Below are 18055 nucleotides of genomic sequence, written 5' to 3'. Positions count from 1 at the left end.
TTTTTTTCTAACGTGTACAATGAATTGATTCGTGTTGTAAAGTTTTGGTTGATATTCTTGTAGAACTGAACTTGAAAAAAAATGGAAATTAAAACAAAATTGAAATAATTTGTGGTGTTTGCTATTGTGGGAGGGACAGGCTTATAGCTTCTGTCTGTGTCACTGTGTCACCCTGTGGGGGGAGGGACAGACTCATAGCTCCCTTCTGTCTGTGTCACTGTGTCAACTTGCGGGTAAAGGGACAGACTCATAGCTCCCTTCTGTCTGTGTCACTGTGTCAACTTGCGGGTAAAGGGACAGACTCATAGCTCCCTTCTGTCTGTGTCACTGTGTCACCCTGGGGGGTAGGGACAGACTCATAGCTCCCTTCTGTCTGTATCACTGTGTCACCCTGCGGGAGGAGGGACAGACTCATAGCTCCTTCTCTCTGTGTTACTGTGTCACCCTGCGGGAGGAGGGACAGACTCATAGCTTCTTTCTGTCTGTGTCACTGTGTCACCCTGCGGGGGGAGGGATAGACTCATAGCTCCCTTCTGTCTGTGTCACTCTGTGGGGGGAGGGACAGACACATAGCTCCCTTCTCTCTGTGTCACCCTGCGGGAGGAGGGACAGACTCATAGATCCCTTCTGTCTGTGTCACCTGCGGGGGGAGGGACAGACTCATAGATCCCTTCTGTCTGTGTCACCCTGCGGGGGGGGGGGTAGAGGGGGGGAAAGAAAAAGGTAGAAGATAAATGGGCAGTCTTTAAAACATTGTTGAAAAGCACACTTATCAGTGTATACCCTTGGGTAATAAGTATAAAAGAAATAAGTCAAAACCAATGTGGCTAAATAAACAGGTAGGGGACGAAATGGACAAGAAGAGGAAGGCGTTTAGATTCTTTAAGTCAGAAGGGACAGAGACATCGTATCAGAATTATAAGGAATGTAACAGAAATTGCAAAAGGGCAATTAAATTAGCAAAAGTGGATAATGAAAAAAGGATTGCAATAGAAAGTAAGGTCAACCCTAAAAAGTTCTTTAAGTACCTTCTTTAAGATTGGCGTAAAGCAGATGTGGTGCCTATATTTAAAAAGGGAGCTAGATCACACCCGGGGAATTACAGACCTGTAAGCCTGACTTCAATAGTGGGGAAACTACTTGAAGGTTTAATACGGGATACTATTCAGGAATACCTAATGGAAAACAAAATTATTAGTAATAGTCAGCATGGATTTATGAAGGATAGATCTTGCCAAACTAACCTTATTTGTTTCTTTGAGGAGGTAAGTAGGAATTTAGACCAGGGTAATGCAGTTGATGTGGTCTACTTAGATTTTGCAAAGGCTTTTGATACGGTTTCACACAAGAGGTTGGTGTACAAAATAAAGAAAATTGGACTCAGTAATAATATATGCACCTGGATTGAAAACTGGTTAAAGGATAGACAACAGAGGGTTGTCATAAATGGAACTTTTTCAGGTTGGTCTAAAGTCGTGAGTGGAGTACCTCAGGGATCGGTACTGGGACCCCTGCTTTTTAACTTGTTTATTAATGACCTTGAGATCGAGAGTAAAGTCTCCATCTTTGCTGATGATGCTAAATTGTGTAAGGTAATAGAATCAGAGCAGGATGTAATTTCTCTTCAGAAGGACTTGGAGAGACTGGAAACGTGGGCAGGTAAATGGCAGATGAGGTTTAATACAGATAAATGTAAGGTTATGCATTTGGGATGCAAGAATAAAAAGACGACTTACAAATTAAATGGAGATATATTGGGGGAATCCTTGATGGAGAAGGATTTAGGAGTGCTTGTAGACAGCAGGCTTAGCAATAGTGCCCATAGATGACTGGGACCGCAGCCTAACTCTTTGCATGTAACTGTGTTCCTTGTTGCATTCTCACCCACCAATCAGGGGCTAGGCCATATTGCAAACACCTGGGGGGAAGGAGACCCTTAGCCAGATGGATAAGCCCAGCTTTAGGCTGGTTCTATAGTGCGGGCGCGCTCTACGCCGTGCACACGAGCGGCAGTTTTAGTTGGCTGAGGTTCTATAATGGTGCCGCGCGCGCACGGCAGGGAGAGCGGAACCGGCCGACAGGGGGGAAGATGAGTGAATGAATTTGCGCAGCTACCGCCGCTGAAATGTAAGTATGTGTGTGTATGTATGTATGTGTGTGTGTGTATGTATGTGTGTGTGTGTGTATGTATGTATGTGTGTATGTGTGTATGTATGTGTGTGTGTATGTGTGTATGTATGTGTGTGTATAATGTTATTTAAAAAATTATTAAAGAATGTATTTATTTGAAAACTTATTTAAACACACACACACACACAGTCATACACTCGCGCACAGTATACACACAAAACGTGTGCGGCACGTGCACGCACCTTCACACAGGCTCGCGCGCACAGCCGCACAGAGTATATAACAGCCCTTAGCTGTGAGTTGAGTTCTTTAGCTGAGGCAGCTGGATGAAGCTGGGAGTAAGGCTTTGGCCCCGCTGCCTGCGCGTGCAGCCGAGTCCCCCGGTCTGCAGAAAAGTGCAGGGGGGGGGCGGGGCGTGACGGGGGCGCAGCCGTGATGTCACCTGGCAGGTTCGCCCTCATTGGCTGAACCCGTGGGGGGCGTGGTCTTGCCCTCCATCGCGACTCCTGCTCCCAATTTTCTTGAGCGCAGGAGTTTCTGTTCCTGCAGCGCGGCGGCCCCCCCTCGCATCGGGCCCAGCCCCATTGTGAGGCGGATCTTGACCCTGCAACGTCCGCCACAGCGGGCGCTGCAGTTGCCAGCGAGGACCTGGCCTAAGGCTACTATTATACAAGGAGCTGCTGGGCGGCAGCGCGATGCAGTGACATCACCGCTGCGATCCTGCAAAGTGGCAAGTTGAGCTGCAGGCAGGGGGCAGTGGCAGGCAGGGCGGCGTGGCCATAACCAGTTCACTCTCATTGACTGAACCGCTCATGTGATGCGGCAGTCGCTCCGCGAAAACAAAATCTCCTGTCTGCTCTCCAGTTCGGCGCTGCGCGTCCGTCGCCATGGGTTTGTTTACTTTCATTGTATTTATGCTATTTGTCTTTCAGCAGTGTGCGATGCCGCCGGCGTTTTTAGGGATTATCACGGCCTAACTGGGTGAAGCTGCAGCGGATCCTGCAAGAAGAAATAACAGGGAAAATCTCTTTAGGGAGGTCCCTGCATCTAAGTTTATAGGGTAACCCTAGTTTCCACTGTAAATACTGTAGTTATTTCTTTTCCAATAAATTAATTTTATAAACTGTGTTGCTGTCTGGCGAATCGATCCCTGGTGATAGTCCTGGTCTCTCGTGACATCTATTTTTAGGACTGTCGGCAATTGTAGATTCTGCTTCATAACTGCGGGTCAAACCTCTACCCCAGGGGTGGCCAACTACTGTGCTCAAGGGCCACCAACAGGCCAGATATTAGATATCCCTGCTACAGCACAGGTGGCTCGGTCAACGACTGCAATCCTCAAGGGCCACCAACTGGTCAGTTTATAAGAATATCCCTGCTTCAGCACAGGTAGCTCAACCAGTGGCTCAGTGATTGAGCCACCTGTGCTGAAGCAGTGATATGCTGAAAACCTGACCTGTTGGTGGCCCTTGCGGACTGGAGTTGGACACTACTGCATTAGGCCGCACGCGATGGAGCGCATGACTCCCGTTCACACAAAACCTGCACCGAGGTCCAAGGCAACGGGAGGCATGGTCCTGACGTCACGTGAGCGGTTCGCCCTCACTGGCTGAACCGCGCATGTGACCCGGCCATTGCGTGGCAAAGAGTAAATTCTTTGGCTTCTCCATAATCGCGCGCGGTCACGCTTCATCGCTTGAGTGCTCTATGGGCGTCCTCTATGACGTTTGTTGTTCACGCCGTCGCTGCCACTATAAAAACGGCCTTACACTCAAGTAGCACAAGTACAAGCGCAGCGCTGCCGCCTGGAGGGAAAACACGGTAATGCACCTGCACGAGTCTTGCATACACCTCCGTGGCTGGACCACTGAAGGCAGAACCCTTGTGCGATCAGACGGGGCCAGCACGCACTGCGACAAAGCAGCCACATGAAAGGCAGAAGCGCTGTTATGTGGCTGACACACTGACTTTATTACAATACATGTTGCAGAGAAGGCAGTCTGTTTAACCCATTTCCTGCCAGATAGGCCAGTATTACATTGCCCAGGAGCCATCTGCTGGGGGTGGGCATTAATCACACAGGTCCTGTGTGATGTCATAGAGTTCAAAGGTCACACCTTGGCGTGAGTTCATTTCTTCTTAGCTGCTGCCGCTTCTACGATTTGAGCTTCCGCTGCTGCTTGAAGAGCGAGGCGTCTCTCTTCCAAGAACTGGCTGTACTCGTCCGCTGACAGGCTGAGGGAACAGGGTACAGAGTGAGATAGACACCGCTTCCTTCAGTGTCACTGTCACCCTGCGGGGGGAGGGACAGGCTCATAGCTCCCTTCTGTCTGTGTCACCCTGCGGGGGGAGGGACAGACTCATAGCTCCATTCTGTCTATGTCACCCTGCATCAATTACTCTTTGATAAAGTCCACTTTTGGACAAAACGCGTCAGAGTATCTCTTTTGCTGATGTTCACTTTTTGAGTCAAAGTTTTTTTACTTTTTCAATGCGTCTGGCTGTTTGGAGGAGCTGTGACCGCTGAGTCACTCGTTTTTTCTTTCCTATGTCACCCTGCGGGGGGGGGGGGAAGGGGGGACGACAACGACAGACTCATAGCTCCTTTCTGTCTGTCACCCTGCAGGGAGAGGGGAGGGACACTTACTCTCTCACTACTTTAATACCGATCGACCTAGCACTTCCCATGATGCATTTCACCACTTCCATCAGTGGCATGTCGCGTATGACAAAAGCTTCGTCCTTTGACTTCACCAAAGCGATCTCATAGAGCTGCTTCAGCGTCACCATCCCTGCCACCTCATGGCCTGGTAACATCGGAGGGGAGACATATCAGCCAGGTTACCCAACGGAGGCCCCGCTCACCCCATTAACTTAGATCAGAGGCGGCCAACTTCAATCCTCAAGGGCCACCAACAGATCAGGTGTTCAGGATATCCCTGCTTCAGCACAGATGGCTCAAACAGTGACAGTATTTGACTGCACCACCTGTGCTGAAGAAGGGATATCCTTATAACCTGGCTTGTTGGTGACCCTTGAGTACTGGAGTTTGCCATCCTTGCAGTAGATCAGGGGTGCATAAACTTTTGGCGCTGCGCCCCCCCCCCCCCGCCGGCTGCCCCCGGTGCTCGGGTCCCCCTTTCCTCAGTTCCCGGCCTCCAAATGACACCACGGGGTCATTTCACGTCGCGTTGCCATGGCGATGGGCGTCAAACGACTCAGCGGGGTCATGTGATGTCACGACGCCACGTTGCCATGGCGACACGTCAACAGCCGTCTGAATCTCGGTAAGTAATAGGTTGCAGGGGCCTCACGCGATCCCACGGCATTTAATTTAAATGCCGTGGGGAAGAGTACGGGGCCTCTTCAACCGCCTGCGCCCCCCCTAGAAAAATCTCCCGCCCCCAGTTTTTCGCACCCCTGTCGTAGAGTATGAGCCTTGTGAGAGACGCGCTCATCCCTTAAGAAGGTTCCCCCTCACCCGTTTGTCCGGCTCCTTTTTCGATCCCAGCTGCATGTTTGAGGAAAAACGACACTGGCGGTTGTCCGATCTTCATCTCGTACGTCCGGTCCGGCTGTACAGAGAACGTGATGTCAGATACGTGGTGCAAGGAAGTGAATTATGAGGTCATCAGCAGAACAGGGTCAATTGGACGAGCATATGGGCGACACTTTGAGGTCTCCTCCAGCGTGTGATTGGTCAGCAACTGTCATCAGGCCTTGGTGAAAACCAGGTGGTTGGTCATGGATGGGGCTATATGAGGAGATCAGGCCGCTTTGGCAACACACTGTGACGGTAGGGATAGCTGGCATCACAAAACTGGGATGAAGCCCAGCTAGCTACCCCTAAATCTATGTAACTTGGCCACCTTTTTGGCCAATAAGGCTTATTTTGGCCAAATGTATTTGATATCTGGGGAAGAACAGGGAATGTGTAAAGGTATTTCCAGGTCTGTAAGAATGTATTTCAAAGTCTGTATTAGTTATTCCCTGTAAATGCAATCCCACAATTTAGTGAATCAACATTGTTCTGTAATGTGCTTTGGGTGTCAGACCTGCAAGAAAGCAAATTAGATATTCCATTGCTACTGTCATCTCTATGGAGAGGACTCTGTGATTTAATCAGCTGAGGTTCCTGCTGAGACAATGGTTGGGAGCGTGGAGGTGTTACAGACATTTAGTGAGAGTGAACAATCAGGGATGGGCTCTTAGCATGCCCTCTGGCTGTTGTGGAACCAACCTAATCCATGCTCTAATTGTTCAGCAGCCCCCTCCCATGTAAAGGATAGCCACAGAGGGCTACAAAAGGGGTGCTGCTGATCAGAGAATCGGATCTACCTTCAGTGAGCATGAGAGGCTAAGGCCCTGTTCACACTGCGCACTTTGTGACATGCGCATGCTCACGCGTTCGTCACCAACCCCTGGTGGCCAATGGTAGTGTTCAGTATTGAAACTACCATTGGCTGCAAAGTACAGCGCCGACGCTGCTGCAGTCGCGGGAGTCTTTTCAATCTGTGATGTCTGGCTGCAGCAGCGTGACGTCAGTTTCAGCAGCCAATCAATGCACTGGCTGCTGAAAGTGACCAGAGACTCGGCAGCTCCCTGCTCCAGCCACACACACATTATTGTTATGTTTGTGTGATTTTACAATGCCCGTGACACAGCCCTCCCCCTCCCCCTCCCACCCCCCTCCGGTCCCGCATGCTGCCCTGTGTCGGTTCATTCCGTCTGCTGGGGATGATCACACAGCGTCCAGCAGATGGAGGCGCGCACAACTTCGCGAAGTGCGCAGTGCGAACGAGGCCTTACAGAGACCGAGAGACTCTGGGAAGGAGTGTGGAGATTCCCTCACAGGATCATCTGAGAGACAGAGAGACATTCTGTAAAGGAGTTTGGATCTTTAGTGACCAGCTGGAGATACATGTGAATGGCTGCTGTGTGATCAACCCTCTGATATCCTGGACGAGAAGCAGACAAGGCAAGCCTTCTTGAAGCAGGCCCCTGCAACTAGCGAGGCTAGAGTCTACTCCCCAGGTCCCCAGTTGGTATTGTACCTTGTGTTGTGCATCTCTGTTTTGTCTGCTGGCGTGCCAGAATAAACCCCATTTTATTCTACAACTTGGCCTGGTGCTGGTGATCCAGGTGGTTTCGGTGTAAAAGTGCTGGTCTCCCGGGTCACACACTATAAAATACTCTTAAAATATAAAATAACTGTGTATGTAGATTTGTTGTTTTTTGAATGAAGATCGGAGCGTTTAATAAACTAGAACAGGAAGTCTCCATGTTGCCACAGTTGTGACATCACTTATGATACAGGAAGTTCCTGCTGTCAGACATCCATGTGATGTCACAGAACGTTCAGCTGTCCCCAGGTGACAGAAAGCTACAATGTCACTAAATGACCCTGCAGCTGAGATACTTCTGACCCTGGAGATAGAGCAGAGGAGGGCAACGCCAGTCCTCAAGGGCCACCAACAGGTCAGGTTAGAAGGATATCCCTGCTTCAGCACAGGTGGCTCAGTGTCTCAGTCTGCGACTGAGCCACCTGTTCTGAAGCAGGAATACCCTGACACTGACCTGTTGGTGGCCCTTGAGGACTGGAGTCATTGACTGAGCTTCCTGTGCTGAAGCAGGGATAACCTGTTGGTGGCCCTAGAGGACTGGAGTTGCCCACCCCTGCGATAGACACATCCTTGCTAAAGAAACTTAGTCTGCAATGAGAACTTCATATTATAATCCGCTCTGTACAAACGCCCCGTCCTGCTGTCACCCAATGGTCCCCGTCACCGGCAGACACAGAAATGACATCGCGGAGATGACAGCCGGACAGATGCAGAACGCTCAACATGGCGGCTCACAGAGGGAAACCATGAAGACCATTACATGGGAGGATTTAACGGGATGAGTTTTGAGATATATATTCATTTCTTGATATATTAAACACACAGTTATTACTGGACATACCAATATTCAGATTAAAGGGTTTCTTAATTGGGTGTGGTTGGATTGTGAAGCTGTGATGTGATTGGTTAAGGCAAGAGATTAGGAGAGTGTGAGGTCACTGACCCAGGGGGGCAGGATCTCACCTTGACGGTAATCTTAACGGGGAGAGGGATTCCTTCTTTGATGTCTTTAGTCTTCTCATTGAACTCCTTACAGAACTGGCCGATGGGAATACCCCTCTGAGGAGAGGGATCGAAGAGGGGGGGGGGGATGAGAGGGATCGAAGAGGAGGGGGGGGATGAGAGGGTTCGAAGAGGGGGGGGGGGGGTGAGAGGGATCGAAGAGGGGGGGGGATGAGAGGGATCGAAGAAGGGGGGGGGTGAGAGGGATCGAAGAGGGGGGGGGGTGAGAGGGATCGAAGAGGGGGGGGGTGAGAGGGATCGAAGAGGGGGGGGAGAGGGATCGAAGAGGGGGGGAGGAGAGAGATCGAAGAGGGGGGAGAGGGATCGAAGAGGGGGGGGAGGAGAGGGATCGAAGAGAAGGGGGGGAGGAGAGGGATCGAAGAGGGGGGGGGGAGGAGAGGGATCGAAGAGGGGGGGGAGGAGAGGGATCGAAGAGGGGGGGAGGAGAGGGATCGAAGAGGGGGGGGAGGAGAGGGATCGAAGGAGGGGGGGAGGAGAGGGATCGAAGGAGGGGGGGGAGGAAAGGGATCGAAGGAGGGGGGGGGAGGAAAGGGATCGAAGGAGGGGGGGGGAGGAAAGGGATCGAAGGAGGGGGGGGGGAGGAAAGGGATCGAAGGAGGGGGGGGAGGAAAGGGATCGAAGGAGGGGGGGAGAGGGATCGAGGAGGGGGGAGAGGGATCGAGGAGGGGGGAGAGGGATCGAGGGGGGGGAGAGGGATCAAGGGGGGGGAGAGGGATCAAGGGGGGGGAGAGGGATCAAGGGGGGGAGAGGGATCAAGGGGGGGAGAGGGATCAAGGGGGGGAGAGGGATCAAGGGGGGAGAGGGATCAAGGGGGGGAGAGGGATCAAGGGGGGGAGAGGGATCGAGGAAGGGGGAGAGGGATCGAGGAAGGGGGAGAGGGATCAAGGGGGGGAGAGGGATCGAGGAAGGGGGAGAGGGATCGAGGAAGGGGGAGAGGGATCGAGGAAGGGGGATCAAGGGGGGGGAGAGGGATCAAGGAGGGGGAGAGAGATCAAGGGGGGGAGAGGGAGTTAGGAGGGGGAGAGGGATCAAGGGGGGGAGAGGGATCAAGGGGGGGAGAGGGATCAAGGGGGGGAGAGGGATCAAGGGGGGGAGAGGGATCAAGGGGGGGAGAGGGATCAAGGGGGGGAGAGGGATCAAGGGGGGGAGAGGGATCAAGGGGGGGAGAGGGATCAAGGGGGGGAGAGGGATCAAGGGGGGGAGAGGGATCAAGGGGGGGAGAGGGATCAAGGGGGGGAGAGGGATCAAGGGGGGGGAGAGGGATCAAGGGGGGGAGAGGGATCAAGGGGGGGGAGAGGGATCAAGGGGGGGAGAGGGATCAAGGGGGGGAGAGGGATCAAGGGGGGGGAGAGGGATCAAGGGGGGGGAGAGGGATCAAGGGGGGGGGAGAGGGATCAAGGGGGGGGAGAGGGATCAAGGGGGGGAGAGGGATCAAGGGGGGGAGAGGGATCAAGGGGGGGAGAGGGATCAAGGGGGGGAGAGGGATCAAGGGGGGAGAGGGATCAAGGGGGGGAGAGGGATCGAGGAAGGGGGAGAGGGATCGAGGAAGGGGGAGAGGGATCGAGGAAGGGGGAGAGGGATCGAGGAAGGGGGAGAGGGATCGAGGAAGGGGGAGAGGGATCGAGGAAGGGGGATCAAGGGGGGGGAGAGGGATCAAGGGGGGGAGAGGGATCAAGGAAGGGGGAGAGGGATCGAGGAAGGGGGAGAGGGATCGAGGAAGGGGGATCAAGGGGGGGGAGAGGGATCAAGGGGGGGAGAGGGATCAAGGGGGGGAGAGGGATCAAGGGGGGGAGAGGGATCAAGGGGGGGAGAGGGATCAAGGGGGGGAGAGGGATCAAGGGGGGGAGAGGGATCAAGGGGGGGAGAGGGATCAAGGGGGGGAGAGGGATCAAGGGGCGGAGAGGGATCAAGGGGGGGGGAGGGATCAAGGGGGGGGGGGAGGGATCAAGGGGGGGAGAGGGATCAAGGGGGGGGAGAGGGATCAAGGGGGGGAGAGGGATCGAGGAAGGGGGATCAAGGGGGGGGAGAGGGATCAAGGAGGCGGAGAGGGATCAAGGGGGGGAGAGGGATCAAGGGGGGGAGAGGGATCAAGGGGGGGAGAGGGATCAAGGGGGGGAGAGGGATCAAGGGGGGGAGAGGGATCAAGGGGGGGAGAGGGATCAAGGGGGGGAGAGGGATCAAGGGGGGGAGAGGGATCAAGGGGGGGAGAGGGATCAAGGGGGGGAGAGGGATCAAGGGGGGGAGAGGGATCAAGGGGGGGAGAGGGATCAAGGGGGGGAGAGGGATCAAGGGGGGGAGAGGGATCAAGGGGGGGAGAGGGATCAAGGGGGGGAGAGGGATCAAGGGGGGGAGAGGGATCAAGGGGGGGAGAGGGATCAAGGGGGGGAGAGGGATCAAGGGGGGAGAGGGATCAAGGGGGGAGAGGGATCAAGGGGGGAGAGGGATCAAGGGGGGGAGAGGGATCAAGGGGGGAGAGGGATCAAGGGGGGCAGAGGGATCAAGGGGGGCAGAGGGATCAAGGTGGGCAGAGGGATCAAGGGGGGCAGAGGGATCAAGGGGGGCAGAGGGATCAAGGGGGGGAGAGGGATCAAGGGGGGGAGAGGGATCAAGGGGGGAGAGGGATCAAGGGGGGGAGAGATCAAGGGGGGGAGAGATCAAGGGGGGGAGAGATCAAGGGGGGGAGAGGGATAAGGGGGGAGAGGGATAAGGGGGGAGAGGGATAAGGGGGGGAGAGGGATAAGGGGGGAGAGGGATCAAGGGATCAAGGGGAGGGAGAGGGATCATGGAGGGAGAGGGATCGAAGGGGGGGAGAGGGATCGAAGGGGGGGGAGAGGGATCGAAGGGGGGGGAGAGGGATCGAAGGGGGGGGAGAGGGATCGAAGGGGGGGGAGAGGGATCGAAGGGGGGGGAGAGGGATCGAAGAGGGGGGAGAGGGATCGAAGAGGGGGGAGAGGGATCGAAGAGGGGGGAGAGGGATCGAAGAGGGGGGAGAGGGATCGAAGGGGGGGGGAGAGGGATCGAAGGGGGGGAGAGGGATCGAAGGGGGGGGAGAGGGATCGAAGGGGGGGAGAGGGATCGAAGGGGGGGAAAGAGGGATCGGAGGGGGGGAAAGAGGGATCGGAGGGGGGGAAAGAGGGATCGGAGGGGGGGAAAGAGGGATCGGAGGGGGGGAAAGAGGGATCGGAGGGGGGGAAAGAGGGATCGGAGGGGGGGAAAGAGGGATCGGAGGGGGGGAAAGAGGGATCGGAGGGGGGGAAAGAGGGATCGGAGGGGGGGAAGAGGGATCGGAGGGGGGGAAGAGGGATCGGAGGGGGGGGAAGAGGGATCGGAGGGGGGGGAAGAGGGATCGGAGGGGGGGAAAGAGGGATCGGAGGGGGGGGAAGAGGGATCGGAGGGGGGGAAGAGGGATCGGAGGGGGGGGGAGAGGGATCGGAGGGGGGGGAAGAGGGATCGGGGGGGTTGGGAAGAGGGATCGGAGGGGGGGGAAGAGGGATCGGAGGGGGGGGGAGAGGGATCGGAGGGGGGGAAGAGGGATCGGAGGGGGGGGAAGAGGGATCGGGGGGGTTGGGAAGAGGGATCGGAGGGGGGGGAAGAGGGATCGGAGGGGGGGGAAAGAGGGATCGGAGGGGGGGAAAGAGGGATCGGAGGGGGGGGGGGAAGAGGGATCGGAGGGAGGGGGAAGAGGGATTGGAGGGGGGGGAAGAGGGTTCGAAGGGGGGGAAGAGGGATCAAAGAGAGGGAAGAGAGAAAGGTGTCAATGCAGCAACACTCTGCAAGTCTCTGGCTGGGGAGCAGTTAATAGGGGAGAGACGCTCTGCCTACCTGTCCCAGGATGGGTCCTAGTGGTGGCCCAGGAGCGGCTTGCCCAGCTCTCACCATCGCCCGAATCACACCAGAGACATCCGTCTTCTTCACAGACTTCACTGCGCGAGACACCTTAGACATGACTGACGGGAGCGGAGGAAGAGAGAGAGCGATATGAGCGAGAGGGGGACAGAGCGAGAGCTATATGAGGGGGACAGAGAGAGAGGGAGAACGGGATATGAAGGGGACAGAGAGAGATATGAGGGGGGGAGAGGGGGAGACAGAGGGGAGGGACAGAGGGGGACAGAGCGGGAGGGGGGAGGGAGAGAGGGAGAGCGCAATATGAAGGGTGCAGAGAGAGCTCAATATGAGGGGGACAGAGAGAGCGCAATATGAGGGGGACAGAGAGAGCGCAATATGAGGGGGACAGAGAGAGCGCAATATGAGGGGGACAGAGAGAGCGCAATATGAGGGGGACAGAGAGAGAGCGCAATATGAGGGGGACAGAGAGAGCGCAATATGAGGGGGACAGAGAGAGCGCAATATGAGGGGGACAGAGAGAGCGCGATATGAGGGGGACAGAGAGCGCAATATGAGGGGGACAGAGAGAGAGCGCAGGGGGAGGGGTGGAGAGGGGGGAAAGGGAGTGAGAAATATATATATGTATATTTCTAGCATGTTAAATTTCTTCATGTTAGAATTACGTTTTACTTGTGTCTCAGATACTCCTTTCCTATACTACTCATGTTTGCCTTCATTTCAGACCTATTCCGGTTATCCCTCCCATCAAGGAGGAGCCATGACACAACTCTATCAGCTGTGGTGTCTCCGGCTGACTAACTCATTAGATTATGTCCACGTCACATGAATTCTGACTACATATATGGCTCTAATCAGCTATTACGTCAAGCCCCTGGACGAAGCAGGTGGCAAAACGTGCGTCGGTGCTCCATTGTTTGTCTTGGATCCGGCGGTGCCCCTGGCTGTCCTTTTCTTTCCTGCTGCAGTTTTGAATTTGGCGTCTAAATCGCTCACGGAGCATGCGCATTGCGGCGATCTGACTACACTGAACAGACTCCCTTCACATGCAGACCGATAGCTTCCTGTTTGCCCCTTTCCTGGACCAGTGCTAAGTACAATTTGGCTGTATATTGACCTTTGCGGCTACACTGTGTGTGCATTTCTACCTATGTATGATTCCACTAATGTATGCTTCTGCTATGATGTTCACATGCCATTTTGTTTATGAGTTTTCATACTCACAACTACTTGACCGGCCGGTCCAAGTGTTCAGAGGCTAAGGCCTCGTCCAGAGTTCCTGCTAGCGTGCTGAGGCGCGCTGAGGCTCAGGGAAAGCGAGTGCTTTCCCTGGCCTTAGACAGCGCGCCGTCAGGGGCGGGCCAGTGACGTCACGGAGCTGGTTCGCCCTCATTGGGCGAACCGCTCACGTGACCGGCCCTGCGCTCCGGCAAGCGCGTGATTTTAAAAATTACCTAAGACCTACGTTTCTGGGCGCTTGCGGAAGCGTAGGCGAGCCCCTACTAAAGCCGCTCACATTGCGGCTGTAGGGGCTCACAGGTAAGTGCAAGCGCGGCTCAGCGCGTAAGCGCTGACCATGCCGAGGCCTAACTCTTTGCCTCCACACTACAGGTTCTGCATGTGTTTTGATTGTTGGGTTACTTTTGTTTGTTCACTTAGCTTTCACATGGTTTTTTCAGCTTAGTCAACAATGGCTTTAATTTACTATTTACCAGTTTTGACTTCATACTGCTGACTCCAGTGTGAAGCTTAGTTTTGTTGTGTGTTTTAGATTAGACAGCCTTGGGGACACTGTGGATCCTTTGTATATGTTTAAGTGTTTAATACATTTTGATACTTTTGTATGCTAGAGTGCTATTTTGGGATCTTTTCTTTCTTTGTTTCTGTTTTCACATATTCATTATCCCTAGCACCGCCAGTAGTGTTGATTCTGTACACTTTACGTTACTGGTTTTAGCACTTTTTATTCAATTGCAGGCTTTTTTTGTTTCTCATATATAGATATAGATAGAAGTGTGTGTGTGTGTATATATACACACACACACACACCCTTGTGTATATATATATATATATATATATACACACACACACACAGTCAGTCATCCTCATCCTGTTAATCACAGAGCTCCCAGTTTCAGGGAGACACGGATTCTTTCCTTATATTTAATATTGCTATGGTTGGTCCAGACTATCTTTCTGCCTTCCTGTCACGTATGTCCTAGTAGCTACAGGCAGTGACAGTCTATCCTGTGGGGTTTACCCCCCACGCAGCCTCCGAGTGGCAGGAGAGGTGGTGACACTGGGTATGTGTTGCAGCCAATCACAGTGCAGACCCTGTGCCCTCCTTTTTGCATTAGAGAGGATGCCTTCCAAATTATAGGATCAGAGTGTCTTCCCACCCGGGGTAGGGAGAGGAGCTCAGCGGCCTCTCCTGGGCTGAGTGAACCAAGATCTGTGCATAGCACAAGGCCTCAACATTATCAGGCCGCACCCCCCAAGGGCCTGAAACCCATTCTCCACTATATGCCACTCTGTTATACCACCTGCAGTGGCTGCATTAAATAAAGACCCTTGTATATACTTCTGGCTAAGGCTGGGGCCATGGTGCCGCAGACCGTGCAGAGGCGTCCGCACGCTGAGCGATCAGACTGCCTGAAGGCAGTGATCGCGTCCATGCGGCGTCCAAGCCCCCCACGGCACGTCCAACATGGCCAGGGAAAGCACCCGCTTCATGCGGGTCACTGCGCCGCCTCCGCACGGGCGCCAGGCCCCAGGCCTAGACGCAGTCAATTGAACAGAAGTATAGGAGAGAAGAACGGTCATGGTGGGGACTGCCCGCAGCTCTGCTGTGACTGGAGGCGCTGTCACCGAATGAAAAGAACCCGAGTATCACCTAAAGCCTGTCCTGTTCTCCACCACACCGCGGAGGCTCACGTCTCCGGGACCCTCACAGGTAACCTACACCACACACGGACCTGCAGCCAGGGCAACATCTCCCGGGAGGGGGCCAGGGCAACATCTCCCGGGAGGGGGGCCAGGGCAACATCTCCCGGGAGGGGGGCCAGGGCAACATCTCCCGGGAGGGGGGCCAGGGCAACATCTCCCGGGAGGGGGGCCAGGGCAACATCTCCCGGGAGGGGGGCCAGGGCAACATCTCCCGGGAGGGGGGCCAGGGCAACATCTCCCGGGAGGGGGGCCAGGGCAACATCTCCCGGGAGGGGGGCCAGGGCAACATCTCCCGGGAGGGGGGCCAGGGCAACATCTCCCGGGAGGGGGGCCAGGGCAACATCTCCCGGGAGGGGGGCCAGGGCAACATCTCCCGGGAGGGGGGCCAGGGCAACATCTCCCGGGAGGGGGGCCAGGGCAACATCTCCCGGGAGGGGGGCCAGGGCAACATCTCCCGGGAGGGGGGCCAGGGCAACATCTCCCGGGAGGGGGGCCAGGGCAACATGTCCCGGGAGGGGGGCAGGGCAACATCTCCCGGGAGGGGGGCCAGGGCAACATGTCCCGGGAGGGGGGCAGGGCAACATCTCCCGGGAGGGGGGCAGGGCAACATCTCCCGGGAGGGGGGCCAGGCCAGGGCAACATCTCCCGGGAGGGGGGCCAGGGCAACATCTCCCGGGAGGGGGGCCAGGGCAACATCTCCCGGGAGGGGGGCCAGGGCAACATCTCCCGGGAGGGGGGCCAGGGCAACATCTCCCGGGAGGGGGGCAGGGCAACATTAAAGATAAGACTCATTGACCTCTGAGCCCTACCGCTGCCCCGGCTCCTCTGTCTCTGCCCGCCACCCGGCAGTCTCACTGCGGCCTACCTCCTTTTCCGGAAGCCTCGGCCTCGATTTGAACGCCTTGCCGGTCTTTCCCCGACCTTCACACACGGCGCGCGCGCGCTTCCCACGTGACAGGAAAGCGTGTTCCCACCGGTCTCAAGCTGATTGGCTCGCCTTTAAAGTGGGCGGGGCGACCTCTACACCTGCCCAAACTAAATGTCAATCTCGTGAATCATTCGCTGTGATTGGCTAAAACGTCGGGGGCTTCAACTCCGAGCTCTCATTGTCTTTACCCATTCATGTTCCGAAAACGGCGGCCACCCTCCTTCCATTGGCTATAACTCCCTTCACTCCAGTTCTTCTTCACCCTGATTGGCTGGAGGCACGGGACTTTAATAATGCGTGGGCGGGGCCAATGCAAGGTTTCGCTTTGCCACCCTAAAGTGGCAGTACATTGTAACCTGGCTGCGGCGGGAGGAAGGTGAGCTGAGCGCAGCGTGCAGTCATGCATTACAGGGACAGGCATCAATTCTATGTACCCATCTCATTACTGCTGCTTACCCCACACCCCAGGGTGGCTCTGCAGGGTGCTGGGGCCTGTAGGACTCCCTGAAACCCCCTTTAAAACTCGTGTAACAGCCTATTACCTATATATATCCCATTACCTGCCCTGCTCTTTCATCATATATGCTCCACTGTGCCTCCAAATTCCCACAGCATTATTAATCAGTCATTATTATTCTAATGTAGGGACATCTTATTGTATAGGGTATTATAATATAGGGTGGAAAAGTTTCATATTGATCTTCTTGCGGGGAATATATAAAATAGAAAACGAATAGATGATACCGTTCTGTGGCTAACGAAATGCTTTTATTTGTGCGAGCTTTCGAGATACACTGATCTCTTCTTCCGGCGATGTTACATTGGATAAAGCAAGCAAAGGGTTTTATTTAGAAACAGTGTATCCTGGAATGTATCTGTGACTGAAACCTATCCCTCCCCCTGTGCAGTATTGAGTATTTATGACTTTAGGTGTTAAATGGTCCCTGAATGTTAGTTGTGTGTGTCTTATTCTCTCCCCTATGTGAAATCCCATATACTCTCCCCAGACTGTGCGCACGCCGGGGCTCCTACAGCGTCGCCCTTTAAAGCGTGCTACGTCACCTCTGACATGGACAAAGAAAGGCCCCATTAAGGCCGCGCTTATAGTCCTGGCGTCGTCATGTCATCCGTCGTCGTTGTAGAAGTGGTTTTTGCTTATAGTTATATAGAAGGGACGGGGGCGTGGCGGGCGTTGCTCCCCCTTTCCCGTTTTGTGGGGGTATGTATCTAGGGATACTAGTTTTAGCCGGTTCCCACCGGACTTCCATACACATGTCCGACTCATAGCTGTTTTGGGCTTAGCTGCCAGCCATTATATTGGTTATATTTACATGCTTATGAGCGCACATTGGCGTCAGACTGTTCATATGTGGTACAAAAAAACTTTATAAGCTCAAAGGACAACTGGATATCTTGCAACAGGTAACCATTGAAGCAGTAAGGCAGGGGGCGCAAACTTTTCACTGCGCCCCCCCTGCCGGATGTCGTCCTCCGCGCGCCCTCCTCCCTCCTTTTTACCTTGATTCCTGGCGTCTGGACGTCATGTTGCCATAGCAACGTGAGGTCACATGACCCCACTACGTCATTTGTTACAGCCATAAGTTATTACTATTTAAAAAAATGTATTATACTCTTATGTAAATATGCTAAACATTGTATCATCAATCAGTTACAAAAATATATTTATTGAATCTTGCCTGTGAAGACAACCCCAAGTAAATTTGTTAAATCATTAAACCGTCACTCATTTACAAAAATATGTTTGTTGAGCAATGCCTATAAAGACAACCCCAGGAAGGGGGGAAGAGAGAAGGAAAAAAGGGGGATAGAGGGGGCGGGGAAGGGAAAAAGAGGGGAAAGGAAGAAAAGAGCAACGGGGTAAGGGAGAGGAAAGGAAAAGAGAAGTGGAGAAAGAAGGAAAACTGTGGAGTAACCATAATATTTCAGAGTACCATCCACTGTGTGGATAACAATCTATAGAAAAAAACGTAGGTCCCATTCATTGTTAAGACCTTTGGGCATCAATGGTGAAAATCCAAGATGCTTCTCTTTGGTTTAGAAT

At 54.2% G+C, this 18055-nt stretch overlaps 2 protein-coding genes across 4 annotated transcripts in view; one reads left to right on the top strand and one right to left on the bottom strand.

Annotated features, from left to right (window-relative positions):
* Positions 1-1662: 1662 nt before the first annotated feature.
* On the bottom strand, positions 1663-16083 carry MRPL11 (mitochondrial ribosomal protein L11). Of its 3 annotated transcripts, XM_075569849.1 has the most exons (7): positions 15931-16083; positions 12099-12223; positions 8217-8312; positions 5612-5705; positions 4778-4937; positions 4248-4365; positions 1663-3129 (listed from the first exon to the last, which is right to left on the bottom strand). In XM_075569849.1, the coding sequence occupies exons 2-6, from the start codon at positions 12219-12221 to the stop codon at positions 4260-4262; spliced, it is 579 nt and encodes a 192-aa protein (XP_075425964.1). In that variant the 5' UTR covers positions 12222-12223; positions 15931-16083; the 3' UTR covers positions 1663-3129; positions 4248-4259. The 3 variants fall into 3 exon arrangements, with proteins under 3 accessions (XP_075425964.1, XP_075425963.1, XP_075425965.1); XM_075569848.1 differs by lacking the exon at positions 1663-3129 and having other exon boundaries at positions 4078-4365; XM_075569850.1 differs by lacking the exons at positions 1663-3129; positions 8217-8312 and having other exon boundaries at positions 4078-4365.
* DPP3 (dipeptidyl peptidase 3) overlaps positions 14706-18055 on the top strand; it is a 28679-nt gene continuing 25329 nt past the window's right edge. The window contains 1 exon segment of the mRNA XM_075569387.1: positions 14706-15072. Coding sequence (XP_075425502.1) covers positions 14721-15072 — 352 coding nt within the window. The 5' untranslated portion in view covers positions 14706-14720.

The sequence above is a fragment of the Ascaphus truei genome, chromosome 14, assembly GCF_040206685.1.
Source record: "Ascaphus truei isolate aAscTru1 chromosome 14, aAscTru1.hap1, whole genome shotgun sequence".
NCBI classification, from domain to species: domain Eukaryota; kingdom Metazoa; phylum Chordata; class Amphibia; order Anura; family Ascaphidae; genus Ascaphus; species Ascaphus truei.
The sequence above is the reverse complement of the archived record's forward strand: the minus strand, read 5'-3'. Positions and strand labels throughout refer to the sequence as shown.